Source organism: Poecile atricapillus, chromosome 1 (genome assembly GCF_030490865.1).
Source record: "Poecile atricapillus isolate bPoeAtr1 chromosome 1, bPoeAtr1.hap1, whole genome shotgun sequence".
Lineage (NCBI taxonomy): Eukaryota > Metazoa > Chordata > Aves > Passeriformes > Paridae > Poecile > Poecile atricapillus.
Window position 1 is genome coordinate 35,840,354 of NC_081249.1, and position 27,268 is coordinate 35,867,621.

General features: G+C 36.7%; 1 protein-coding gene across 1 annotated transcript in view; it reads left to right on the top strand.

Annotated features, from left to right (window-relative positions):
• The window catches only part of NALF1 (NALCN channel auxiliary factor 1), a 437,255-nt gene extending 421,675 nt beyond the window's left edge, over positions 1-15,580 (top strand). The window contains exons 2-3 of the mRNA XM_058856393.1: positions 4,119-4,290; positions 15,285-15,580. Coding sequence (XP_058712376.1) covers positions 4,119-4,290; positions 15,285-15,580 — 468 coding nt within the window. The remainder of the gene's footprint in view (positions 1-4,118; positions 4,291-15,284) is intronic.
• The last annotated feature ends 11,688 nt before the right edge of the window (positions 15,581-27,268 follow it).

The following is a 27,268-nucleotide window of genomic DNA, read 5'->3' on the forward strand; positions in this document are numbered from 1 at the left end:
ATAAATTATTATTTTGTCTTCTAAAAATTCTGAATTATTTTTTTAAATCACTAGATATCCTCTTTTTTCTTCAAGAACTATTGACAATTGTTTATTCTTACATTTTCTCTACAATGTATGTATCTTTCCCATGTTGTAACTCAGCTTAGTTCAGCTTTTTTTAGGAGCTATTTTTAGCTTTGTTTCATTCAAATGAGGATATAATACAGTGAGAGCTTCATCCACTGCTGCCACAGCCCCTCTTTCCTTTCCTTGAAATGTAATCCAAGGCATTTGTTTTATTGACTCGAATCTTGAGAAAGTGCATGTTTTGAAAGAGCAAAGATTCTGCTCTAGAAGACTTTACTTAATGAAAAAGCTAGAGGATTTTTCCCCCCTCTGGCCATTTAACACATGGTTTCCTCACATACACCTTCCATCTTTTCCACATTGAAAATTACATAGGAAAATCCTACTAGAATTTAACTAAGGCTTAAAGGTTTTTTATATAAAATATTATATAAGAGAAATATTTATTGTGTTTAAAAATCTTTTGAGTTTAACTATTGATGCTCTTTAAAAAGGAAAAACTCATATTGAAGCATAGTTTGAACACCACACTCAATATAGAGGCCAATGTGTATTTCACTGATAGTTTCAGACCTTGTTACATACTGTATGTCTTAAGACTCTGAAAATCAATATTTTGGACTTGGTAGGAGGTAAAGCAAAATTCACAACCAAAAGAATTTGTACTGGTAAAAGAAGGAATACTGGCCAATTGATGACCATATTATCTTCTTTATCATTAGGAAAATTTCAAGAAATTTCAAGAAATTTCAGTTCTAGATTATGGACTTCTACTAAAACTAAAAGGCCACCTCTCATTGTTCCTGAAACAGAGAAAAGATTTTGGGCTGCTCTGCATCTTCTTAATCATCTGGGTCAGCCATGGGACTCATGTAAATGCTGTTGGGAAGAGTTATTTGAAACAAATATGAGATCAAAACTCCCACTTCCTTACTCCCTCCCGGGTCACACATATTTATGCATGAAAGTAAGATGCCAGTGCAAAACCTCTGGTGCCTAGAAAGTCCAGGAAGGGTAGGAGAGATTATTTGGGATGTTTGTTAGGAAATAAGGCGTTTAAATCATGTCTGTAGTGGTACGAGCAGATAGGGACCACATTCTGGTCTACCAGCTAACCCAGCACAGCACAACTGTAAACACCTACATCATTTTCCTTTTTCTCCAGAAAAAGACAAAACTGCTTACTGAGTGCAGTTCTTGGCATACACCTGTTTTCAGACAGTGGCTGAGCACTCTCTGGAAGTGTAGGAATTAGCATAGGCCAAAGCTGTGAAGGCAGTGAACTGACTGACAGAAACCATGAATGAACCTTGTCTAGGACAAGGTTCCCTGTGCAGCCTTACTGGGAAAACAGAGCAAAAGGGAGACAGAATATTAAAAATATCAATATAGACTATAGACAAGTTTGAAATCAGCTGCGGGGTAAAGAAAATAAGGAAGGATACAGAGTGGGAGGCATTCATCTGAGAAACAGATCTCAGGAACAGGTATTGTTCAGTCATGCATTGTTTAGAAATATGGACAAGAATTCAAAAGTAGTTTTGAGGACTTGTGAATCAGAGCAGGAAGATGATGCGTATGAATGGAGATTGGATACACAAAAATCTTCATAGAAGCCCATGACTGCATTATTTACTTCTGCCCCTGAATAAACATTTTCTGTCTTGCTTCAGTACACACATGGTTTTACTCATTTTCTTGTTACCATGTATGGTGGACTGTTCAATATACTTCCTAAAAACTGATTTACACTTTCAGATATGAGTCATAAACCAACTTACTTCTATTAGATCTATTTTATGAAGAGAACATGTAGGTTCAAATTAAACACATCTAAGATCAGGAAAGAACTTGTGTGAATGCATAACTGTTATCAGACCCAGCATTCCTGTTTCCAACCTATTGACTATGATTACTAATTAAAATAGAAAAACTACTGCTTGATTTCACCTAACCTTGAATCCTGTGTGCTGTTTTAGATACCACAATGTAAGAAAGATATAAAGCTATTAGACAGCATCCAGAGGAGGGCAACAAAGGTGGTGAAGGGCCTTGAGGAGAAGCCATGTGAGGGGTGGTTGAGGTCACTTGGTGTGTTCAGCCTGGAGGGGAGACCTCATTGCAGGCTACAGCTTCCTTGTGAGGGGAAGGGGAGGGGCAGGCACTGATCTCTGCTCTGTAGTGACCAGTGACAGGGGCCATGGGAATGGCCTGAAGCCAGAGGAGGTTTAGGTAGGAAAATATTCTTCACCCAGAGGGTGGCTGGGCACTGGAACAGCCTCCCCAGGGAAGTGGTCACAGCACCAGCCTGACAGAGTTCAGGAAGTGTGTGGACAATGCACATGGTGTGACTTTTGGGATGGTCCTGAGCCAGGCCAAGAGTTGAACTCAATGATCCTTGTGGGTCTTTTCCAACTCAGTATACTCTGTGATGTTGGGATTTATTGTTGCAAATGTTAGTAAAGCAACTGAAGCATCAGAAATGTGATGGGTGATGTAATCAACAGTGGGAAAATCACTTTCTGTTTGAAAGTTTTATTTAAGAACAAAAAGCACACACATTTCCTTGCCTTTCTTCTCATTAATCATTTACTGTGGATAAGAAACCTTAGTAAGCAATTAAAATGGAATTTGTAATAAAAAAACATTTTGTACAGAATGTAGTAGGCAAAAACTACTATAAAGAGATAATCACAAGCCATAGATTAGTGATAAAGGCTTCATTTTTTCACCTAGCAACCTTACTCATACCTGCCACTGTTACAAACAATCTAAAATAAAAGTTTGTTGATTCTGGGGCTACTACATTGAAATTAATTATACAATTTAGGCTGTTATTTACATTCATAAAATTATAACCAATGACATGAAACATACTGAAACCAAACCAAACTCTCATCTAGACTGGTCATTTCAGTTGTCAGTTTTTTAACTTTCTCCACTTAAAAATTTAATCTATGGGTTTGTTTTTTTTTTATTACATCATTCCTAGAAAGAATGGAAATGATGCCTATATTTGTTTTCAGTCAATGTTCAATGAAAGGTAGTTACTAGAGTTTTCAGATAATTAAAAAATACAAAAAAGGAACTTTTTTTTTGTTATGTAACAACCTAGATAGCAAATATCTAGACAGCAAATAATGTACTCCAAAACTGGTTAATGTAAAATAAAATGGAGAACAAGGAAATCTCTTTGTTCTCAGTCACACAGGTTTTTCATCACCTCTGTAGCCTAGTGTCCAACCTAATTTTACATTAAACTCTTCCGTGTCCAAAAGAGTTTAATATTAATGACAGACATCATTGTTTGGAAAACAGAAGGTAGCAGAAATTAAAATCACCATGTGTATTTTACTTTTCTGTTTAAATGACAATTGCAAAGTCCCAAGTCCTGCAGCCACGGCTATGGAGCATCAGATGAGAGCATCTTTAAAGTGTTCCTCTTAGCACCCAAATGTAGACATTGGTTTTCACTGCAGCAGATTTATCCCCCGGTCTACAGCTGTTGGTGTTCAGGTACCCTAATGTGTGTTTTAATGCTGTGGGCTGGATAAGGTTTTATTTGAAGGGAAGCAGCACCATCTATTGCAACCTGATAGCTTAGCTCTAGACCATATAAAGACAGACTTGGCCTGAGCCCAGTTTTCAACTCTTTCTTGCATGCACTTTCATAAATTTGTCCTTGTCCAGCTTCAAATGAGATTAGGATCACACTTAGTATATGGTGGTGCAGGCACAGAGCTGTGTTCCATGCATGCACATGTCTAATAAAAAGTCAGATCTGAGACAAAACTGTTTGCAAACTAAGATAATACAACAGTACAAGCCTAGTCCTGAATAACTGTTGCTTTTAAATGACTTGGCTGGAGTTTTCATTTCTGAAGTGGGAGGACAGTCAAAAGTTAAGAGCATATTTTACCCAGGTGATATTCTCTCAAAATTTTCTTCCAAAAGCAGCATTAATGTAGGTGTGCAGTACAGTATGTTCTTCTAATAATGACAGTGCTATTGTCATCCATCTATATTTCTGGTTCTTCTCTTTTTTTCAGACTGTCTACAAAGCCTGGCTCTGTTCCCAGTATTTTGAAGTCACACAGTTTCACTGCAGCAACAGAATTCCTTGCAAGCAATACTGTTTGGAGGTTCAAACGAGGTGTCCCTTTATACTACCAGACAATGATGATGTCATCTATGGAGGACTATCAAGTTTCATCTGTACAGGTATAGTATAGAAAAACTAATTTCACTTGTTTTCATAAGTTTAAATGTCATGGATTTAGCTCTAACTCTGAGAACCTGAAGGTATTCCACATCACAAGGATTTGTTGGAGGTGCTGGAATTTGAGCTCAGCTCTAGTAATGCACAATTATGATACAGACTGCCAGTCATCAGCCTTACAAAACAAAATTGCTAGAAAAAAAATTGTTCTGGTTACTTTTTACACTTAATAATTTGGTGGAGGATTTATTTTACTTCATGTCAAGCAATACACAGAGTAAAGCAGTTGCATGTTGTGCAATATTCAGAAAAAAAAGAGAAAGGTGGGTCCCAATTTTAGCATATTCACCTTTGTTTGTCTGCATTCTTATGCCAGATAAATCAAGAATCTGAAGCACAGTATTCAAAGTTGTGCAGCAGCTCTCAGAAAGTGTTTAAGAAAAGATCGTTCACTAGTGAAGAAATTTAAGAATCAGTTGTTCACCTGTGAAGAACTGATTTTGTTTGTTTCCTACTGAGTCTGGTTACATTCTATGAATATTTTTTTTCATTTTAAAGGCATTGCTATTGTATATCTCAGGTACCACAGATACTTTTTTCAGGAATGGATGGGAGTCATCCACACAAAATTTCAGTTTATACCAATCTTAACTTCAGATTTCTGGTGCCTAGTCTATCATCTGAGAATCTTGAAGATATTCAGGCAACTTATTCCCAGTAAATTGATAAAAAAGAATCGCAACACTTAGATCATTTGACACCCTTGTTGAAATACCAGAAATTAAACTGTCTTCACCTCTGAATTAGGGCTCCACTGGAAATCTTGGTACTAAATAAGTTGTCTAAGGTAAGCTGCTTAAAGCCAGAGTCAATTATAAAAATCCTTAAATGTCACACACCACCTCAGATGCAGGCATAAGGATCATGGCAACTCCACCATATACCCTGTGTTTAGATTTAGGGTGATTCTGGTACCAAGGCATTTGCTGGATTATTTTCTTGGATATTAAAAAAGTTGCACACAATCAAGCAATATCCATCCATATGCAAAAGAAAATATAATGTAAAGTGAGCTTAGTTACAATTTTGAATTTGAATCAATAAGGTGCTTAACACTTCAACACATTCTTTTTTAATTAATAGCCTTCCAATATGTATATGCAGTAAGCAAATGAGTATTATTTTCCAGTTTAAAGTAGTATAGAAGTGAGAGACTTAGGACAATTTTATTTACCACAGGCACGCGATCTATATGTATGTGTGTGCGTTCATGTATATGTATATGTACAATGTCAAGAAACCAAACCAACAGCAAACAAAATCATCTTGGCATGTATTTCACAAAATCTGCTAGGAAATACATATCCATCTCTTCATTTTCCTAGTATAACTCATAATCCAAATTCCTTCCTAAAACACACAAAATAGATGATTTTGAAAAAGATTACTGACATAGAAGTTTTAGGGAAGGATTAAACTCATTTTATTTCAGATATTAATAATGTGGGTATCTACACAAACTCGGTGACTAAGCTCTCACTAGAGTCATTGGTGTAGTCAGTAGAGCTGAGAGCCATTTAATTCATCCCAAGCAGGGACTGTGCCTGATGAGAGGACTTGCTCACATTGCTGGCTGTACTCTATTTGCTGTAGCTGCTGTTAGTCACCAGGGTCTTACTGCAGACACTTAAATGAGGGTGACCTAAATCTCATGTCCACTAACAAATATTTGGTTGAACTTTTTGTCCTCTCAAGTCCAAACTCAGCAGCAGCAGAGCAGAGCTTGTATTCACAGACCCAGAGGAGTCAGTATGTTGACCCTAGGGAGCTGTGTGCAAGGGAAGATGTTGAGGACAGGTATGAGGCAGCAATTCAAACTCTGTCTGGAATACTGGCCCATTGTCACCTTTATTAAGCAGCAGCTCATTTTAAGAGTGCTTCCTGCCACTAAACAATGAGAAATTAGACTTTAGTCTGCTGTGGGAATAAAGATTTATACCTCTTTGCAGCTTAATGAAAACAAATTTATTTCATGTGAAGTACAGTGAGCTCAACAGTAGACAAAATACTCTACCTTACCACAGCTTGTGATAGATAACTTGAAATCCTTTCAAAGGAAAAGAGCTGAAAGAAGGTCACCCATATCTTGAGGGACATCTCCTACTGCACTTTTTGTGAGTTTCTGCCTGGTATACACCTTCTGAGATTTTTAGTTATTGATCTGTCTCTTCATTAGAAAAACACAAAATAGTTAGGTCAAAAGGTATTTTTATTTAATATTTAGGAGTCAAATAACAAGAAAAGGTATGCAAGGGATAGCTGATTTTGTTTGGTATTGATTACAGCCCAGAGCTCAGGATGAACACTAAAACATTACCTGTAATTTTCCAATTGCAGCCAGGTAGAGGTTGGTGTGGCTCCATGCCCCACGCTGGGGTGTGCTCTGGCAGTAGGAGATGCCACCTCCCCTTTCAATCCCGTCCTACCACAGCAGTAAGTCAGAGCACAGAGATCTGCTGGAGATGAGGACATGGCAGCACTGGTAGATAACAGGGAACCCACACATTTTTAATTTTTTTTTCTTTCAGGCCAGGATTTTTGTGGTGGTCAGGTCTGAAAAAAAAAACCTGAAGGTTGTAAAATGAAATAATAACAAGGGTTTTACCCTTTCTTGGAAGGTCCACATGATGAGAAAAGAGCATAGAACTGGCTATTTTTCCCCAAGAAATACAGCAGTCATTGTTATATTTGTCATTAAGTTAAAAAGAAAAAAAATTGTAGTTTAAAATATGGATTAATACAATTTTTTGGATATTCCTGAAGACCTCATATAGTATGTTACAAACATTTTAGCCTGGGAATGTCTAGCTTGATCACCTCCAAAGAAGCCGTATAATAGGAAAGGGAGAAGGCATGCTACACTAATTTTGTGTCACCAGAACTCGTCTTTTGTAGAAATGCATATGAGGATGAGGAACAACTGCATTGCAAAAGTACTTGAGAGATTAATCAAAATAATCACAATCACAGTGTAGTTCTGATTATGGAAATACACGATTAGATATAAAGAATTTAGTGCTCCCTTCTTGCTCACTTTCTTCCAGGACATAGAAGGAAAAAAGCTGATCCTTCCATCAAGTACTCTGCTGTAACATGCTGGTTTTCAAATTCATTAAAACTGAGTGATTACTTTTAGTTTAGACCTTTGGAGCTCATATCCATATGACTAAAGTTTCCAATGGTTTCATCCAATGTTTCTTCTTACAGCTCAGCTGCCTAGAACTGACCATCCGAACCAGAATCTCATTTGAGTGAGATAACAATGGTTTTCAGGTGTACATACACACACAGCAAATTACAGTGAATTAGTCCTGTGTAAAGTTCCAGGTCAGAACAGTTAAAAACTGTAACTTCTAAGAAAACAGTGTTCAAACCAGCAGGATTGTTTTCTGTTGTAAATGTAGTCATCTCTTCCCTAACTAAATTAGGAGATGGGCTACACACCATACTACCTACCCTACTCCAACCATTAATGCACATTTGGTCTATAAAATTACACTAGAGATAGAGTGAGGAAAAATCCCTTCAGATTAGGCACTTAGGTTTAAAATGAGCTAGATACTCAGCACCAACTGCTTCATTGTTGAATCTTCTCACATTCCCAAAATTATGTGTTAATACAGACATAGTCTGTTCTGACTGGTTGGAGAAACTGCTGTCCACATGTCAAGTCTGGACCAGTTTAGAGTGCAGGCATAGGGATAACTGTGCTCCTTTCTTTGTAGTGACCATGACTTATAGTCTCTTTGTGTCCTGGGGCATAACAGGGCCATCACCCAGCATCAAGTCTCAGCCAGAAATCCCAGCCACATACTCGCACTCTTTATCTGTACAATAGATGTCATGACATTTAATGAAGACGGGGAGATGCTCTTTGAAGGAAAGGAAAGGAATGTAGTGAGCAGCAACAAGGCAGAGATGTGCAGCATTAACTTCTTCCAAAAGTAGCATGACACCCTTTAGTACTTCCAAAGAGCAGTGTCATCAGAACGAGTCTTCTGCCACCAAGAGGGGAATCAAATTTGTCCATTCTGCTGTGTTGAACAGACTTCTGATGCTTTTCAGTCAGAAGGAGAAAGTAAAGGCAGAGAAGAGGTAAATAGACGTGATTCAGGTGCTTTAAATCACTAATATCTTTCAGTTAATATTAATTTAGACTCCTAATTTTATGTGTTCTGATTAACATCTCAGTTGTTTGGAACACAGCATGAATCAACTTTGGCAAATAACAGTAACATATGTTTATGAGATCCATGCAAAGTAACACTTCCATGGAAACTCTACCTCCTTTAGAGTAAAGAATTCACTGGAAATAAAACTGTCTGTCATGCTTCATAGAACACACTAATGGTTTTAAAGACATAGTGAGAATTATTACAAAGAATTCTCATCAATCAATAGAAGGAGTTGGATGACTACCAAAACTCAGCAAAAGTATTAGGAGAAATTCTGTAAACTGCAGTTTCCTCTCAAGGGGCAGATGTGTGACTGAGTTTCACCAACAGGTATAGCTGTAGTGTGTCTCTTTCAAAACAGATATCCTGATTTCAGTGCAATTTTAAATGCAATTTCCTTGAGAAAATGTGATATATAGAAAGCAATACAACCTATCTCTTTTGTAGAACAATTCAAGAAGAGAAAATCATTCTGAATTCAATCTGCTTTATGTAGTTCTTGGCAAATTCAAAAAACCCATATATTTGATCCAAATTCTTCCTCTAAAAATGTCTCATAATAATGTGTCATTTTCCTCCTGTCTGCACCTCTTAATAGGTCCCAAAATATCAAAATATTAAGCTAACACAGACAGCAGGACAAATCCCTTTTATGTTTGACAGGCATGGTTTAAATCATTACTAGCAACGGATATGCTTACAGGGAAAATTTGACATGGTTTCTGCAGCAAAATCTGTCAACTAAATAGCTCATCTTTTTGAGTCTAGTGTTCTTCTAGTCTTGAATTTGGGGCTTTCCCATATCATAATAGGTTTATTAGCTGCAAATATTCTTATCTTATAATAATGACCCAGACAATTTACTTATTGATATCCCTAAACTTTCTGTGGTGACACAGTACTTAGATATGTATAATCCTTTCCTATCATATCACAATAGTACATCCTTTTGATCAAAGATTCTACATGTAAAAGCAAAAGTGGAGAGGGACTGGAAAACGACAAATGCTTTCTAGAAGCAAGTTTTCCTGTATCTCAAAACAGTAGAGGTTAAAATCTTCATTTGTATAGTTTTGAGAGTCAGCCATTTACTAATTTTTCTGACTTCCAGCAGCTCAGCTTTAGAGGAGTAGCACTCAGTTTTAGGGATTTACACCAGCAGCAGCAAATTGGTCCTATGCATAATTTAGGGAATAAATCCATATATCATGAAGAAGCACTATGAATTCTTGGATGTGGGCACATACACATAAGAAAATGTTTATGAGTTGACTATCTGAAACAATAACCAACATATAGAAATAAGAAATCTGAAAACACAGCAAATGAGATCTCCAACCCAGATCTCCTCCAAAAATTGGAATTGAGTAATGGAAGTTAGCTTTTTCAAAAGAGCTGAATGGCCTTATTCACCAGTTTAAGAATAATTTGTTTGAATAAAGAATATTTAACATCTTTTTTCTTCTTCAATACTCTTCTACATATAATTTTGTTTCATTTTTATAATGTGGAAGGTATAAAACACATGTCTAATCATCATGATGTGTCACAGACACAGCAATTTAGAAACTGAGAAAACCATCTGGATAAGATCAAAAAGTTCTGGCTTCCAGATCAGTTGTAAGCAAGTAGTGAAATCTAGTCATATAATATCTAATGTGTTCTCTTGACTTCCGTAGTTGGAAAATGTTAATACTGAAATCTCAGAAATAATTCCTCAGAAACAGAAATGCCATGCAGAGTTCTGGCATTCACTGATACAATGATGTCAGTGCTGGATGGATCACTCTTGGCAGACTTTAGTTTGGGCTTCACAATAAAATGGAGTATTAAAAACTTCTGATATACTACATCCACTTATCTAGTTTCAAGTCTTTTCCTCAAGCACAGGAAGCTTCATCTATATCTCAAAAATAATCAGAAATCTATGTGAAAAATGAACACAGGTCAGTGCTTTACAGAAAGCAAGAGGAAAAAGCATAACATATCATAAGATCTGTTTTGTTTCTGCAGCTTCTCAAATACTTATACAGCAATGACAACACATATATCAACCAGACCAGTTTCCCATAATGCAAAACACTATAGATCCATAACTCTTTCTGTACAAATAAACCAAGAAGCCAAGTCAGACCACTGCTGCAGATTCAAATCCAGCCACAAGTGTCACACATCTTGACAGTGCTGAGGAGAGTCATAGGAATGCAACCACTGCTTTTACAGGCTGTTTTCTGCAACTGCTCAGGCAGAAGCCACAGAAGTCTTTGAGTTAGATGGTCACCTACCTAATCAGAAGACCATGCATGCATCAACAGTCTTTGTAATTTCAATTTTTGTGTAAGAACTTGCTTGGGCTTTGCTGCTTTTTCCCCAAGGCACATTCCACAAAGTGAATATGATATTCATGCTGTCACTCCTTTTTCTTTCAGTCTGATTCAGCCAAGCAGGACATACAGGATTCATCTATTCATGTCTCCATTAACAATCTCAGTGGAACCAGTAACTTTAATACTTGCATCAACATTAGTAACACACAGTCCCAACAGACGTAACTTCTGTGCTGATCATCAAAATGTTATCATCATGTGGAAAAAAACCCTATCTGGTTACAAAGAAAAGAGAGAGCTTTTACATGGCCTTTTTGAGTGATAGTGTATCTGTCTGGAGAATGGTTTGAAATCAAAAAGTCTCCTGGCAAATTCTAGATCCTTGATTATAATAAAGGTACAATCTTAGTCCATATGGACTAAGATATCTGCCTGTGAAATATGTTTGAGTGCTGGCAAAAATTGGGAAATGAAGACACAGAACTGAGAATTTTAAGTAAAAAGTGAAAAGCAAAGTACATTTCAAGCCAATAACAGCTGACTGGTCAGCCTCAGAAATACAGTTAACAAACATCCAAGTAATATAAAATAATGATGTTTGCAAACTGAACTATAAAGACTATAAAGAAAGGTAGAGCCTTGGTGGTTTGGTGGGTACAGATAGTTTTTATTTCTTATACCCACATATTTAATATTTAAAAAAAACAGAGGTCAAACAAAAGGGAGAGAAGCAAATGCACAGGCAGTGGAAGCAAGGACAGGCAACCTTGGAAAAGCATAGAAATGAAATCAGGTTATGTAGGGATGGGGCAAGTAAGGTCACGAGAGCTGGAACTGAACTTGTCACGGCATGCAAAGAATAAAAAAAAAAGGCTTCTATACACATATTAACAAGGAAAGGAAGGCCAAAGAAGGTATATCCCCATAAACAATGTTGGAAAATTGAGAACAATGCATGAGGAGGAGGCTGAGGTACTCAACAACATTTTTACCTCAATCTTGAATGGTAACCTCTCTTCCTTTGTCTTTTAACTGGACAGACAGCAGGATTGGGACTGGAGCAAAAGTCTGTAAGTAAAGATCAGGTTTACTCTAAGTAAAGATCAGATTCACAACCACCTGAGGAGCATGAATGTACATAAGTCTGTGAGACCCAATGAATTACATCCCCAAAGACCCAAGGGAAATGGCTGATGTTGCCAAGCAGCATTCCGTGATATTTAAAAAATCATGACAATCAGGTCAAGTCCCAGGTGACTGGAAAAAGGGGAACATTGAGCCCATCTTTAAAAAGGGTAAGAGTTGATAGGTTAAGGAAGATGCTGGGAACTACTAACCTGTCAGACTCACCTCTGTGGCTGGGAAGATCATGGAACAGATTCTTCTAGAAGCTGTGCTAAGGTACATGGAGAACAGGGAGGTGGTTTGAGAAAGTCAACATGGCTTCAACAGGGGCCAATCCTTCCTGATCAACCAAGTCTTCTACAGTGAAGTGTTATTTAATATCTTCATCAATAAAGAGATTGAATAGTAAAGTTGCGGCTGATACAAAAATGAGTGGAGTGGCTGACACATCTGAAGGATGGGATGGCATCCAGAGAGTCCTAGGCAAGATCAAGAAGTGGGCCCATGGGAATTTCATGAGGTTTAACAGGACTAAGTACGAGGTGCTTGGGTTGAGTCAACCCCTGATATAAAAAGTGGCTGAGGGATGAACATATCAAGAGCATCCCTGCCTGGAAGTATGTGGGGGTGTTGGTAGATGAGAGGCTGGACAGGAGCCAGCAATGTTTGTTCTCAGTGCAGAAAGCCAAATATGTCCTGGGATGCATCAAAAGCAGCATGGCCAGCAGGGCAAAGGAGGTGACATTGACCCTCTACTTTGCTATGGTGAGACCTCACCTGGAACACCATACCCAGCCCTGGGGTCCTAAGCACAGGAAGGACATCAACCTGTTGGAACAAGTCCAGAGGACAGACACCAAGATGATCAAAGGAATGGAACACTTTTCCTATGACAAAAGACTAAGAGAACTGTGATTTTTCACCCTGGAAAAGAAAAGGCTTTAGCTGCCCTAATTGTAGCTTTTCAGGACTTGAAGGGAGCCTGCAAGAAAGATGGAGAAAGACTTTTTGAAAATAGCGAGTGGTGATAGGACAAGGGGCTTTCAAACTGAAAGAGTAGGTTTAGATTAGATATTGAGAAGGAATTTTAGAAAGAAATTCTTTACTGTGAGAGTGGTGAGGAACTGGAACAGGTTGCCCAGCAAAGCTGTGGACTCCGCATCCCTGGAAGTGTTCAAGGCCAGTTGGATGGGGCTTTGAGCAACCTGATCTAGTGAAGGGTGTCTGTGCACAAAGCAGAGATGTTGAAACTCGATGATCTTTTAAGGTCTCATCCAACACAAGCGATTCCAAGATTCTATGAATATATTGATAAAAGAACAAACTAGTTTTTCCTTCTTGATTTTCCAAGCAGATGTAGCCAGCTTACCTAGTTAAGTCACATATTTGTAAACCTCTGACTTAATAGATGGACTAATTAGATCCAAGGGGCAAAAGCTTATGTTTATGGCTACAAAGTGTGTGATGAAAAACATGTGTTACAGTACAAAGTGTCTTACTGAATTTATCTAAATCTTCTACTGTCATGAATAGTGGTTCTATAGTTAATTGTTTATGTAATATGTAACTGCAAATTCAAAACCTAAATTCAATTGCTGAATTGAAATAAAGAGGAAATGTAATTTTACATTAAGGAACAAGTTTAATTCATCTCTGAATTTGAAGTTGTCATCAATTTATTTATAATTCAGTAAGTGCATATGAACTATTTAAATACCTTTTGATTGCCAACTTATATACGTAGCTTTGATTTCAAAGGAACTCTGTTTTTTCCAGTAACAAGAAAGGCAGAAAATATAGTCTGAAAAGTAAACAAGCCTCAGTGGGATCAAAGCATTAACCATTCTCTGTGTCTCTTCAATTACTACTAATCATTTGAGCTGCTGCAGTTCACAGAACAAATCACAGCTCCCTGCTTTGGGAGGCACTGCCTGTATGTTGCAATGTTTAAAAACAGATTTATGCACACAAACACCGAAAGATGGGTCTCAGAAAATAAGACTGTTTTATTATGCCTTCAATGAGCAATTGTCCAGAAGTTCCAAAATGCAATAGAATTTCTTAAAGAAAAATGTGATCCTTTCAATTATGATCTAGAGTAAGAATAAATAATTTTCAACCTTTGGAATGCTGCATTAGGTTTCTTACTACAGAAGTGGAAAAATTGGTCAGGTTTAGCGTAGAATAAACTCTGAATATACAGAACATGAAACAAGCTGCTTTCATTCCGATATCTTTAAAAATTTGGTTAAATCCAAAAATAAATTCAATTTTATTTGGACTCTGATATAACATAACAGACAATTGTGTCAGCTATGTAAAAATGTCAATCTAGGCACCTTAACATTCTTAGCATACCTAACACATATTTTGTTTAGTTGCAGATCAGTATTATGGAAGTAGGAACCAAAGCATTCAGGTTTATCATATTTTAAGGTGTACTGTTTTTCTTTGCAGGTTATTCACAAAGTGCAAGAAATCTGGTGCCTAGACCTAAGAATGTTACACTTAAATTGCTTTTTGAAAGTAATATTTTTGTTGTGATATTTTTGAGAAAATATAATTCTTGTTCCAAAGAATAAAGCTGCTTTCAAAATCACTATCCTAATATTTCAGCACAGATAGATTTTTTTTTTTCTTCTCTAGAAAAACCTAGTTCTACCACAGGGTATATTATTTACTGCAGAATTTAATCTAAAATCATTTTAAGTGGAGAAAAGGTTTTCTCCAACATTCTTGCATTTGAACACTAGTTAAATGGCCAGATTAGCTAGACTAACCAAGTAGGTTCTGAACAGCTCTGTTTGGAACCTGTTACTGTGATGGAATTTCATTTCCATAGGTTTGAAAATCAAAATAGCCTATATCATCAGTACATCATTATTTTTTATTTAATCCCTGTCTTTATGTGCTCACATACTGAAAGACGAACTTCAAGGTCCAAATTGTGTGGAAACCTCTTGGGTGATTAGTTCTTACCTCACCATTGGTTGTTACTTCCCAAAAAGGAAGAATTCAAACACCCTTATCATTCAAATATCAATAATTGCTTTTTAATGTTGCTTCTTTACACAATTGTGCTCAGCATCATACTTCTGCTGAATGATCTTTTGATGCTGTTTCCTGTTTGATGATGCATAGTCCTTCAGCATCTCTGAGTATACAGAATGGCAGGACTTCTGAGGGCCTCAGTCTTACCCAAAGATATGGATTCAAAAGCTTAGATTAAATGTCGACTGTTCCTTCAAGCTACTACTCCTGCCAATCCTTGTGCCTGGTATTTATTTTTCTTTTGTGTTTACCCTACAGGGCTCTATGAAAACTATCCAACCAATGCAGAACCAGAATGCTGTGATGTCAGATGGGGACTATTATCAGATCATCAACCCAAAGGGACTATAAAAACAAGTGGCTCAACGATGTGTCACAGGACATCGCTCACAGTTTCATCAGCATCAAGACTGTGTAACAGCAGACTTAAACTGTGTGTTCTTGTATTAATTCTCTTACATACAGTACTTACAGTCTCAGCAGCACAGAACTCAACAGGACTGGGCTTTGGAAGCATAACAACTTTGGAAGATAATTCAGCCAATGAGGAATAAAAGAAAGGATTCATCTTACATGATAGAAACACAACAGGCCCAAATTACTACAGTCAAAAAAAGCAAGGACTGAGTTCTTTACCCTCAGATCTCTTCTTGAATGACCTTTTGGGTAAAATGAAAAGAATGGGCCATTACCCAAACAACAAGGACACACAAACACAGCTTTTTATTGACTAAAAGGCTGTTTGGTGACTTACCTTTCTCACACCATTTTATACACTGTGTTTTAATGTTTGGAGTTTCTTTTTTTTTGTTTGTTTTTTGCACTTGTTAATACAGGATTTTATTTTTGGGACAGTTTCTCAAAGCTAAATTAAGTCTTTTCTCTGTCGATATATTTCTAGTCATTGTGTGTGTTCATCTGATAGTTCTGTCTTTTATGTCTTGTCAGTTTCTATTAGAGGAATGACTGCTATGATTTCATGACATAGCAAAAAAAAAAAAAAAACAGGAAAAAAAGAAAAAAAAGAAAAAACTACAAAAAACCCCAAAAAACCCACAAAAAACCCCAATAAAAACCCACAAAAAGAACAATAAAGTGAAATTTAACCAAAAAAGAGAAAAAGAAAAAAAAAAAGCAACCACAAAAAGAACCCCAAACAAACCTTACTGTCCTCTTATCCATGGGAACCATTCATCTCCTTTCCCTTTCCCATCTCCCGTCACAGACAACATACATTTGCTTCTGTCTGTGTAATCACAATGAATGGGTACACAATTCCAGTGTGCCTCTGCCACTGTTGCACAAAACAGTTGACTGAGCAAACCCAAAAGGAGCATGAAGGGGGTTCCTTTTAGCTGAAAAAAAACCAAGTGCTCTCCTTACAAGGTGGGATCGGACAATTAAAAAGTATAAAGAAATATATAACAAACTGTTGCTCCAATACCCGTTTTGAAGAAGTCCAGTCCTTTCTCACTGGTCAGTTGAACAGGAGCAGCCTTTTCTAGATATGTTAAGTAAAACCAGTTATGCTCAGCAAGTTGAATAGTTGGGAAGCCTTCATATTGGAGGTGAAGGATTGACATTCATTGTGAATCACATTTTGAGTTCTCCTGCTGTCACATAACCAGCAGCTTTCCATAACAAATGGGAGCCAAGACCTTCCAAAATTCAACTCTTTTTGTCACAACAAAATTAAGCTAGAAGTCTTTTAACATCTACAATACAAATTATATCCTTGGTTTGATTGCATTGTTTTTCTATTACCTACATGTTGTTGAAAGTAACTCTAGTTTATTAAGGATGCACAAGAATGTGTTAGCACAGATAAAGAAACTATTTTTTTTTTAATATATAAGACAACCGTTTTCATAAATGTGCAATAAAAACAGTAAATATATACTAGGATATGAGTAGTCAAGAGAAAAGATTGTAATATGATTGCTGGTTTTTCGTTGTTTGGGGTGGTTTTGAATTTGTTTACTTTTATTTTTGTGGGAACATTTCACCTGCTGAGTGTATGAGAATTTGCTTTTTAAAAAGGCTTTTTAGAGTTTACAGTAGAATCAATGGAAGGAAAAGTTAATAAGGGCTGTTTTTAAAAACTTTACATTCCTTCCTATTCTCTAACTACACTTGGGAAGTGCACTTTAGAGATGTTTGCTGTGTAGCTGGGAAATGAAGGAAAACTATAGAAAGTGTTCTCTTAGGAAATAAAATATAGTTACCTACTTTCTAGCTATGAAATACCCCTTGATAAATATTAATGTTGTAAGAACATTTAATCACTGGTGCATAATGCGTTTTTGTATACAATTCACGGTCTGTTAAATTCTGGAGAAAAACAAAAAGAAGAAAACCATGCTGCTTAAGCGGTTCAAGATGCACATGTTAAGCTGCGAAGCTCAAATATTTTGCAAGAGTATTTGTTTTAATAGTGTTTTGCTACAACCTGGACTGAGGAGCCTAAAACGATCTGTGCAAATACGACAACAAAAAAAGCACCAGCTAATGCAAAATTCTTCAGCACTGGTTTGTTTCTATAATTCCTCCCTTCCCTTCCTTGCACATGCTATATTTTGTTCAATAAAACATGGTGCTTTATTATTTATTTTCTTTTCTGTTAGAGGCACATGTATTAATTACAATGAATTGATGCAAAATTGGGGGAAAATGTAGAAATGCAAAAGAAAAAGCCTTAACTAATGGTAGAATGTAGACTTTTGAAGGACAGAAATGTTATTGAAAAGTGATGGAGCAATAACTGGGCAGTGCTTTGGTACTGTACAACAGCTGATGAGTCACACTACTGAGAAAGCTCTTACTAGGTGAGCTCTTGTTCAACTGACCTCTTAATTCTAGTAAGTGTACATGGTCAGTAAACAGTTTGTTATAACCTTTATCTACCTCTGCTGTGCAAAGGCCATCCAACATCCATTTCTGTGATGTTCCTCATGGTTTTTTGTTCACACCATTACTCACTGTCATCTATTTTTACACTGTACCAATACAGTACCTAGTCCAGTTCATCTCTATTGAATTGGCACCTGAAGAAGAGTTTTTATTATTTCTCTTTTTCTTCATGGTGAATTAATGTAGAGCTCTATCCTTAAGGTATTTTATTTCTTCTTTTCTGCTCTTCTTCATTCTTCATCACTTATTTTTCTATAAAAATGTTTTCAAGTGGTGTCAGTGAAAAATGACTCCTCCACTGCTTGGCTACACTCAGTCATGTGTCATACAATATGAGAGAGACAGGAGGAAAAACAGTGACAACAACATCACATGCGTAATGTAGCCTAATTAAACTTGGGGAAAATGAAGCAGAAAACAATTACAGACTTTCAATTACAAGTACAAGATGTAATAAATCCATCCCCCTCTCCCTACCTGGAGTTAGTGCCTGCAGTTCAATGGTCTGTGAATTTTCTCTGTCATCTTTTTGAGGTCTATTTCTTTAATTTCTGAAACAAAGAGTCATGTTGCAGTTGAATACTGCTGGGGTATCTGTTGCCATTTTCACTCTAGCAGTGTGGTAAGCAGCTTCTCTTGGTGGTACCTGGGACATCAGGAGTAGACAAAGACTCTTCTATGAAGTTAAGCAACATGTAATCATGTATGATGCAAAATTCCATCCCATCCATTCTTCATTCGTAATAGTTTTCCTGGCACAAACTTAAGCATGCTTGATATTGTGCACATATTACTTTTTTTCAGAATAAATTTGCATCTTGCCACTGCTATAACTGCCATCTTGTTCCATTTCTCCTTGTACTGTATGCCTAATACATACATGATAAAGAGCTGGCTTAACAAAGAAGTAATACTAAAATCTTTCTGCAAATGACTGATGAGAAGAAAAAGAAAAAAAGAATATTTATTTTATGATCATATGGAAAAAATTAATTTCCCATGTCCTTTATCGTCTTATTTTCTGCAATAGGGAAAATGCAGATTTTGTGCAATATGTTAATACTGCTAAGCCAAATGTCATATAACATAACCAGAGCTATGTTATTCCTTATTGCATTTGCATTCAGTAATACAGTATATTGATGCTTTTCTTTCATTAAAGAGACAGTATCTTTTTTCTTTTTTTTTTTTTTTTTAATATAGAAGGTGAAGGCTGTCCTTCTGCACACCATAATTTTAAGACAAAAAACCAACATAATGCTAGAGTGAAGTTTTAGTTATATAAATGATGAAACCAAGCCATCAGCTGCCAAAGAATCTGTGGAACAATAGTTACAAACCAAACAAAGATATTTCTTCTTGAGGGTTAAAAATAATTTTATTCTGCAAGATTAAAGAAGAAAGAATAAAAGAATCAGAGCTGTATATCAAACAGCAGAGATAGCAGGTGTCATTAGGTACACGTTGTGACTCTCAGTTATACTCCTCTATTAAAGAGTGAGAGACAAAGCATTGTCTTCTTCTCTCTCTGTATTTGTTATGATAATGAATGTCCTTTTTGTAAGCGTTGCCTCTCTGCACAGAAGATACCTGCCTATCATGAGAGCTGAAGATAGTACATGCACACAAATTTACGCAGTGAAACCTGTCTTGAGTGACTATTCAAAGCACAAGCAAAACTCATTTGTGGAGTGGACCTAGTTTTTAGGAAATTTCAAGACACATGTGAAGAGTCACCTAAGCAAGGGGTCTGTGAAGGTGCCTGGTTCTTACTGCAGCTTTGTCAGTATGTCCCATCAGTGTCACAGCCCCATGATAAGCCCTGCCCAGGCAGGCTTCAAGCTGGGCTCAGAGTCATGCTGACTTCAGTGAGCTTTGATACATGGAAAGGCATGCACCCATAAAAAATTCATGGTAGCACATATGTCTCAATTTGCTGTCCCATAATCTTTACTCAGGAATTGCTCATGGGCAGAGTGCATAAACAGAAGATCATTGGGTTCACCCCTACCCAAGTCTTGACAAGAGAATGACAAAAGCATATTAATGGTAAATGCTTTTATTTTATTACTATTGTCTGCTCATATTAGTTTGGTGAAGGAGTGGTTTCAAAATTTGACTACAAGCATGGGGGACAAGCTACCAGAAACTTTGTCATGGAGAAGAAATTAAATAGCCTTTGTGAGGTAAAAAGAGATATGCCATCTTTCAGCAGCTGTCAGCAGTCTTTTAGAAAAGCTTGGGAAAATAATGTATCCAGTTCTGAGTATGGTAATTCTCATTAAAGTTAAATGTTTTGATGAGAAATAAGACTGGAACACAAACCATCTCAACTGAGGGATATAATTTGCCAATATTTCCTACAGCAACTGTGGGAAATTACATTACTGAACACCTCTAGGTGTTAATACTTTGCAGCATTTTTTCAAATGTTAACAAGTTTGAGGTCTCCCTGGAAGGAAAAGAAGGGAGAGAGAACTACTGTCATTCTGGGGGAAAAAAAAGAAAGGCTTGGCCCACTTGGAAAATCCATCTGAGAAACAGTTATAATTCTTCAAAATACAACTGAAATTAAAAAAAAAAAAAAAAAAAAAAAAAAAGCATATGTAGGTGTAGATCTATATAGAAATAGACCTATTTCAAAAAAGAGAGACAAAAATACATGTTCTCTATAATTATTACAAATACAGCATACTGTAGAACAAAAATGCCAAAGGATAAGACCTATTAAAAAATAGAGCAAAACTGCTGTATTTATATTCCTTACTATGGAGTGTGAATTTCCAGGTAGAATTTCAGCTGTAGAAATAGATTTTATAATAAAAAAGTAAATAATTTGGGCAAAAGGGACATGTTTGGTTATTCTTTCCACCATACTGACTCCTGTGCGTTCAGTTATTTTTCTGAATTTCTCCTTGAAATTGTTGATTTATGCAGGAAGATCCCAGCATAGACCTCTTCCCAGCAGTTCCAGTAGCTGTCAGTGGCGCAGGAGGTCTCAGTCATGGGTCCTAAGGGAAAGTCTGCATTCAAAGTGCTGACTCTGCTTCAGCATTTTAGTCCAAACTCTAGGCTCTCTCTCTCTCTCTCCTAACACTGTGTTCATCTCTTGGACATATGAAGTGACTCAGTTTCCTCTTCAGAGGCACATGTCCTTGACCTGCTTACACCTTCAGCCTCAGTCACAGGGTCCTTACACAAGTCAGAGGAAACAGTACTGTGCTTTAAATGCAATATGTGCACTGAACATCCCAAACAGCTGAAATTGGATAAACATAATAAGCATGCTTTGGAAACAGCCCTCTGAGTTAGCCAGCTGCATACCCTTTTGCTATTTTCAGGCTGAGAACTATCTCAGCAGAAAAGATTTATCAACTGGTCTTTGTCAAATCGTTCTGCAACAGTTAAGACATTACTCCTCCCAGCTGCCCCCATTGTATGATTTTGCCAGGACTTATTGGTGGGACAAGATAAAAGAAGATGTGATGTCCCACTCCAATGGAAAATGAAGGACACCTGGAAGAAGACTAGAATGCCAGCTGGGAAAACTGCAACACAGACATACAAACCTTCTCATGGTGTCTTTAGCAGTGGGGGAAATTGAAGATAGAAGAAGGAGGCAGCAGAGGGATATATTTTCATAGATCTCTGCAAGACATATTTGAATGTATTTTTAGTCAGGACAACACTGATCATTGCAGCACCAAAATTTTAAGTGTCTTATAAGTGGCAAATATGCATCTCTGAAGTAAAGTGGGTGAAGAATAATACACAACCTACCTAAGCCAGTGTTCTACATGAAATGCGATAGACCTATTTTACTCCTGCTCGCTTTGGGTCATTCAGGAAGCAGCATCCAGGAAGTTCCTGTGTCTACCTGGGATTTACCAGACAGGCTCCTCCTCCAGCTTTTTTGCATGAAATGCAGATGTAGGATTAAGTGGCAACATGATACCAACTAGAATGCAGTGACTGAGTTTTCTGCGAATGCAGATCAGTTCTCTAATCAGCAGACTACTCTTATTGAGTGAGGAGGAAAAACTGTTTTTGCTTCTTTTCTGTTGTTTCTCCACTGGAAAGAAATAAATGAACTAATAATTGGTCTAGTACAAAGGTACAAGTTCTGGTTACTACACACATATAGGAAAGAGATACTCTTTCCCTCCTCTGAGAAATGTTGTTAGATTATATATTAAGCAGTCAATAATCTGGCAGCATTATGTAATTTTGACAGCCTTTATTATAATTTCCACAGGGAATTCAGTTCTGGTTGTTTCATTTGATGATGAAGGGCACCTAGCACTTTACAAGACCAAGTTCCTATTCGGCAGTGGCACTTAACTATTGCAAGCTACTATTCTGTTTTCTAGGAAAACTCTGGAAAAAAAGCAGAGCAGCTAAGTTGGAAGATATCAGACCTGTGGCAAATAAGGAAAATAGTCACTAGCTGTTGTTAGTTTTGTAGAAAACTAGTAAAATCTAGAGCAAAAGAAAAAAAATTATCTTTCTCCTTCCCTCACTCCACCTTTCCCTTTCTCTGACAGTGTCACCAGTCTGAACTAGGACATAATTTTGCCTTTGTAGCCCTCTGGAAAATTAAGTATATTTGATAAGAGGTAAAATTCTCCTATTTCATATTTCCTATACATGTAGAATAAAAAACAGAACAAAAAAAAGAAAAAAAAAACCAATTAATGAAACAAAAGTTGTTTTTTTTCATCCACAGAGATATGTTCTCACATCATTTCCTCTTCATCATTAGTCCATAGGTCCACTGAATTTAATGAGACTCAAGCTTTTCATGTAGATGGAACTAGGATTAATGCCATGGATCAAAATCTGCCAGTTTCAGAGCAAGTCCTTCCAACTGACTTCAGGAAGGATTTGAAAAGCCCAAGGTCCCTTTGAGCACTGATAAACTCACATGGATAAGACAAATAAATGTGTGATCAGCTGAAAGATTGAAATGTTCCTAAGGTTTATCCAAGGGTTTGGTCAAATTAGCTGCAGCTCTATGCAAAAGTCATGTTGAGCCAAAGCTTTGAGCTTTGATTTGATAGACCTTTCTTTTTGTGAGCTCTAACAAGTTTCATTCAGGGTTTGAATATGCAAAAAGCTACACAGGATTATAAATACAAGAAGAAATATTGAAAAAAAATTATAATATTTTCACTCTCACAAGTGAAAATGAAATTAAAAAATTCTAATAATATTGGTATTTTTAATTAACCCTTAATGACAATTTATTTATGCAGTTTTTCAGAAGCTGCTAAGTTTCACTTGTTTTCCTTTATTTTGTTGAAAACCAGATTTTTGGCCTTTAAAAATTCAGATTGAACTATGCAGCTACAAATTATATGCTTCTGTTAAAAGATTTGCAATTACAATTATTCTACTCTTCTGTTCCTTCCAAATTGTATGGCAGAAAGCTCGTGTTAAAAGTAGCTTTATTTAACTGTGTTTAACCTTGTTATTTTTTTCTTTTCTTTGTTATTTGTTTTTTTTTTCCTTTCTTCAGAGTTAAGGACTGTTTTTTATTTAAATGGGCTAAACTGGCTTCATTGTTTTTCTAACAATATGGAATGTCCTATGATTCTTAGCATTGAAAAGAGGGCTATATGGTCCTGACAGAAAAAAAAAATTAAAAAGCTGTAAATTGTAATAATATATTAAATATTGTATTATTATAGCAACTTTAGTTAAGCAACTAATACTATCTTTAATTTTTTACAGAGAACTTTGATGAAATAATTTATTACAATGACTCACAGAAAAATCTTGTTTTCAAAATGACAGGAGAAACTGTTGAAGATTGTGAAAAAAATACTAAAAATAATGCTCTACTAAGAATAAATTTAAAGATACAAACAGTGAGTCTGACTTTTTGGGTTAGGGTTTTGTGACTGAAATTAAATCCAAGGTGTTGGGGGGAATAATAACTTTGAATAATGCTTAAATTTAAACAAATTTCTTTCCAGAAGAAAAAAAAAAGAGATAAAAAAGCCAAAACACTTATGTTCTGGCCTGGACTACATTTGCTTATTTCATAAACTGCCATTGCCAAAAATATAAAGATTGAGGTTCCTAAATTTTTCAATTTTTCAATTTAAAAAAAAATTCCATGGGCATCCTCATGTTCAACTGGTTTCCTAGGCTGTGCTGTATAACACAGCAACAGTACTTTACACAAGGATCAGTTCTTCTCAAAAAGGATTGACAACCAAACTGCAGTTCAAAGAGGTGAGTACAGAGATGTTTACAAGCCAGACTTTAAATGTTTTAGCAACTATTTTGGGTAACAGTAAGTGATAGCAACCTGTTTCTGGAAATCAGTGCTGATCCTCTTGATAACATTAATCAAAATTCAATAAAGCCAGTTTAAGGTACTGCAACAAATCAAAGATGAAAAAAATAATATTTGTAACAATCTGAGCTATAAATATGGTGAGGAAATAAACCAGAAGTTTCACAGTTTCCTCACAGATGTGTAACTTAAGATTGTTACTCACACCTTCACAGCCACCTACCTTTTTCGCTACCCACTTGTTCACACAGGTAAGTACCTACAGTGGGTGAATGAAATCCCCTACAAGTGTTCTACTTCAACATACAGAATACAAACTAATTTGTACAATGTACAGACTCCTTTTGCATGTCATAATGCCTGTGTTGAAACCAGATTTTCCTTGCAATGCTTCCGATGTTGTGAGGGAATCAGTTTCTCTGATTCAGTAGATTAAAATCTGAGGTCCAGCAATGCCAGTTTTTCATTAGGCTTCCTAGATGGAGATATGAGGACTATGCTTTGTTTCAAACCTGTGGTCAAGGTCTCCTCTACTGCAAGGGTGTTGAGGTTTCATTTCATGCATGCAACATCATCAGGCATAAAGTGAATGCTGGATAAGTGTGATTCCTATTTTAATAAAATCATTTGGGGCACAGAATGAAATATTTTCTCTGGCTGGCCATTTTCACATGAGGATGAGAAAAAGGAAACAGAGCACGTGTAAACCAAAGTAAAACTCATTAAGCATTTGATATATTTAAAGTTAGTTCAAGAACCCTGTTGGGTTGTTTTGGGTTTTTTTTCTTTATAACATATTTTCCATGTTGTTTAGTATATAGTGGGATTGCTCCACTTTTCTTAATAAAACCTGGCAGGATTATATTAGTGTATGCTCTATACTGAAAGTGATAGATGATGTTCTTCAAAAGTAAATGTATTTACCAGACAAAGCAAGCAAAAATATTTTCACGTCTTCATTCCTACCCACTTAGATTATCCAGTCCTCTTCCATGCCCAGTTGTTTACTATGGCGTTCTGTTTAATATGCCTTGAGCATTTCATAGAATCATAGAATTTTAAAACTATTTAGGTTGGAAAAGATATTCAAAGGTCACCTAGTTCAATGCTCCTGACATGGGCAGAGATAGCTTTCACTAAGCCAAGTTTCTCAGAGCTCAGTCCTGCCTGGACTTGAATACTTCCACAGATGGGATATCCATAACTTCTTTGGGCAACCTGTTCCCTTGTCTAGCCATTCTCATCATAAAAAAAATCTTTCTTGTGTCTAATCTATACCTTCCTTCTTTCAATTTAAAACTATTCTCTTTGTGGTATCTTAGTCTTGCTAAGCCCTCTTTAGACTTTGAAAGGATCCATAGTTTTCTCCAGGCTGAGCAACCCCAACTCTCTCCTCCTACCTTCATAGGAGAGATTTTCCATCCCTCTGACCATTTTCATAGACCTCCTTTAGTACTCCCTGTCTGGTACTGGGGACCCCAGAGCTGGATGCAGTACTCCATGTAGCATCTCAGGGGATTGGAGTAGGCCTTCATCCTGCCCGTCATGCTTCTTTTGATGCAGCCCAGAAAAGGGTTGGCTTTCTAAGTTGCAAGAGCCCACTGCTGGCTCATGTACAATTTTTCATCCACTGATGTCCCTAAGCATTTTTCTGTTTGGCTGCTCTCAATTTGTGCATCCACCAATCTGTATTGACACTGAGGATTGCCCAGCCCAGGTGTAGGATCTTGCACTTGGCCTTGTTTAATTGAACGAGGGCCACCACTCAAGTCCATCAGGTTCTTCTTGAAATCTCTTCCCTTAAGCATATTTCGCCACTCAACTTGGTATCCACCTTGCTGATGGTGATCTCAATCCCACTGCATCTAAATCAATTACAGGCCCCAGTGGGACATCACATGCCACTGCTTTCCTCTTGGACATTTGGATACTGACTGCAAAACTTTAGATATGGCCATCCAGCTAATTCTTTATCCATTCAACAGTTCATCCATCAAACACATAGCGCTCCAATGTAGCATCAAGGATGTTGTGTGGGACCATTTCAAAGACCTTACAGAAGTTCAGGTAGATGGCATTTGTAGCTCTTGTTTTGTCACAAAAGGCCACTAGATTGATCAGGCATGGTTTGTATTGGTTAAGCCATGTTGGCTGTCTCAAATCATCTCCCTGTCTTACACATGCCTTGAAATAACTTCCACAAAGATCAGTTCCATTGTTTTACCAGGTGCAAAAGTGAGAATGATCGGTTAGCGGTTCACAAGGTCCTCCTTTTTTACCCTGTTTAAAAATGAGTGTGCTCTTTCCCTTTTTCCAGGCACTGGGACTTTGTCTGATGGGCATGATTTTTCAAATTTCGTGGAGAGTGGCAACTACACCAGTTAATTCCCTCAGGACCTTAGGAGGCATCTGTTTGGGCCAGGTTCCTTAGGTGCTTTTGAATCTGATCTTAACTTACGATGAGTGGGACTTTGTTCCCCTCATCATTGCCTTCAGTTTCAATGAATTGAGAGATCTGCACTATTAAAAATCTTTATTTTTCCAGAACCAGAGTACATCTCTTTTTTGTCAAATGCATAGACTACTTCACCTTATTTTAATCTAACAGTGATTTAACAAAGATTATGAGGAATTACATATTTTATTTTTTCCCTAAGGACAATTAAAACAATGCCATATGGAAAATTAAGCATTTTAGTTTACTTATGCTATTCTTCAGATACTTCAGACAAGCCTTGGCTTCTTCATAATATTTTAGGAAACTACCAAGAGAAAAGCTTAAATGAAAGAAAGCTTAAATTAAGAAGAATATAAAGGTTTTTAGGTAATATAAAATGTGTATTTTTTAAAGGTATAAAAATAGCTAAAACTGGAGGTGCAGCTGAATGTACTACAGGTATATGTAGTCAGAAACTAGGAGGAGAACTACCAGGCATAGGCACACAATCCCGTATGAAATTTAATAACACAGAGTATGTAACAACAAAAACAAAGAAATGTGGAAACCTGTGTCTAGTACTCTAGCAAG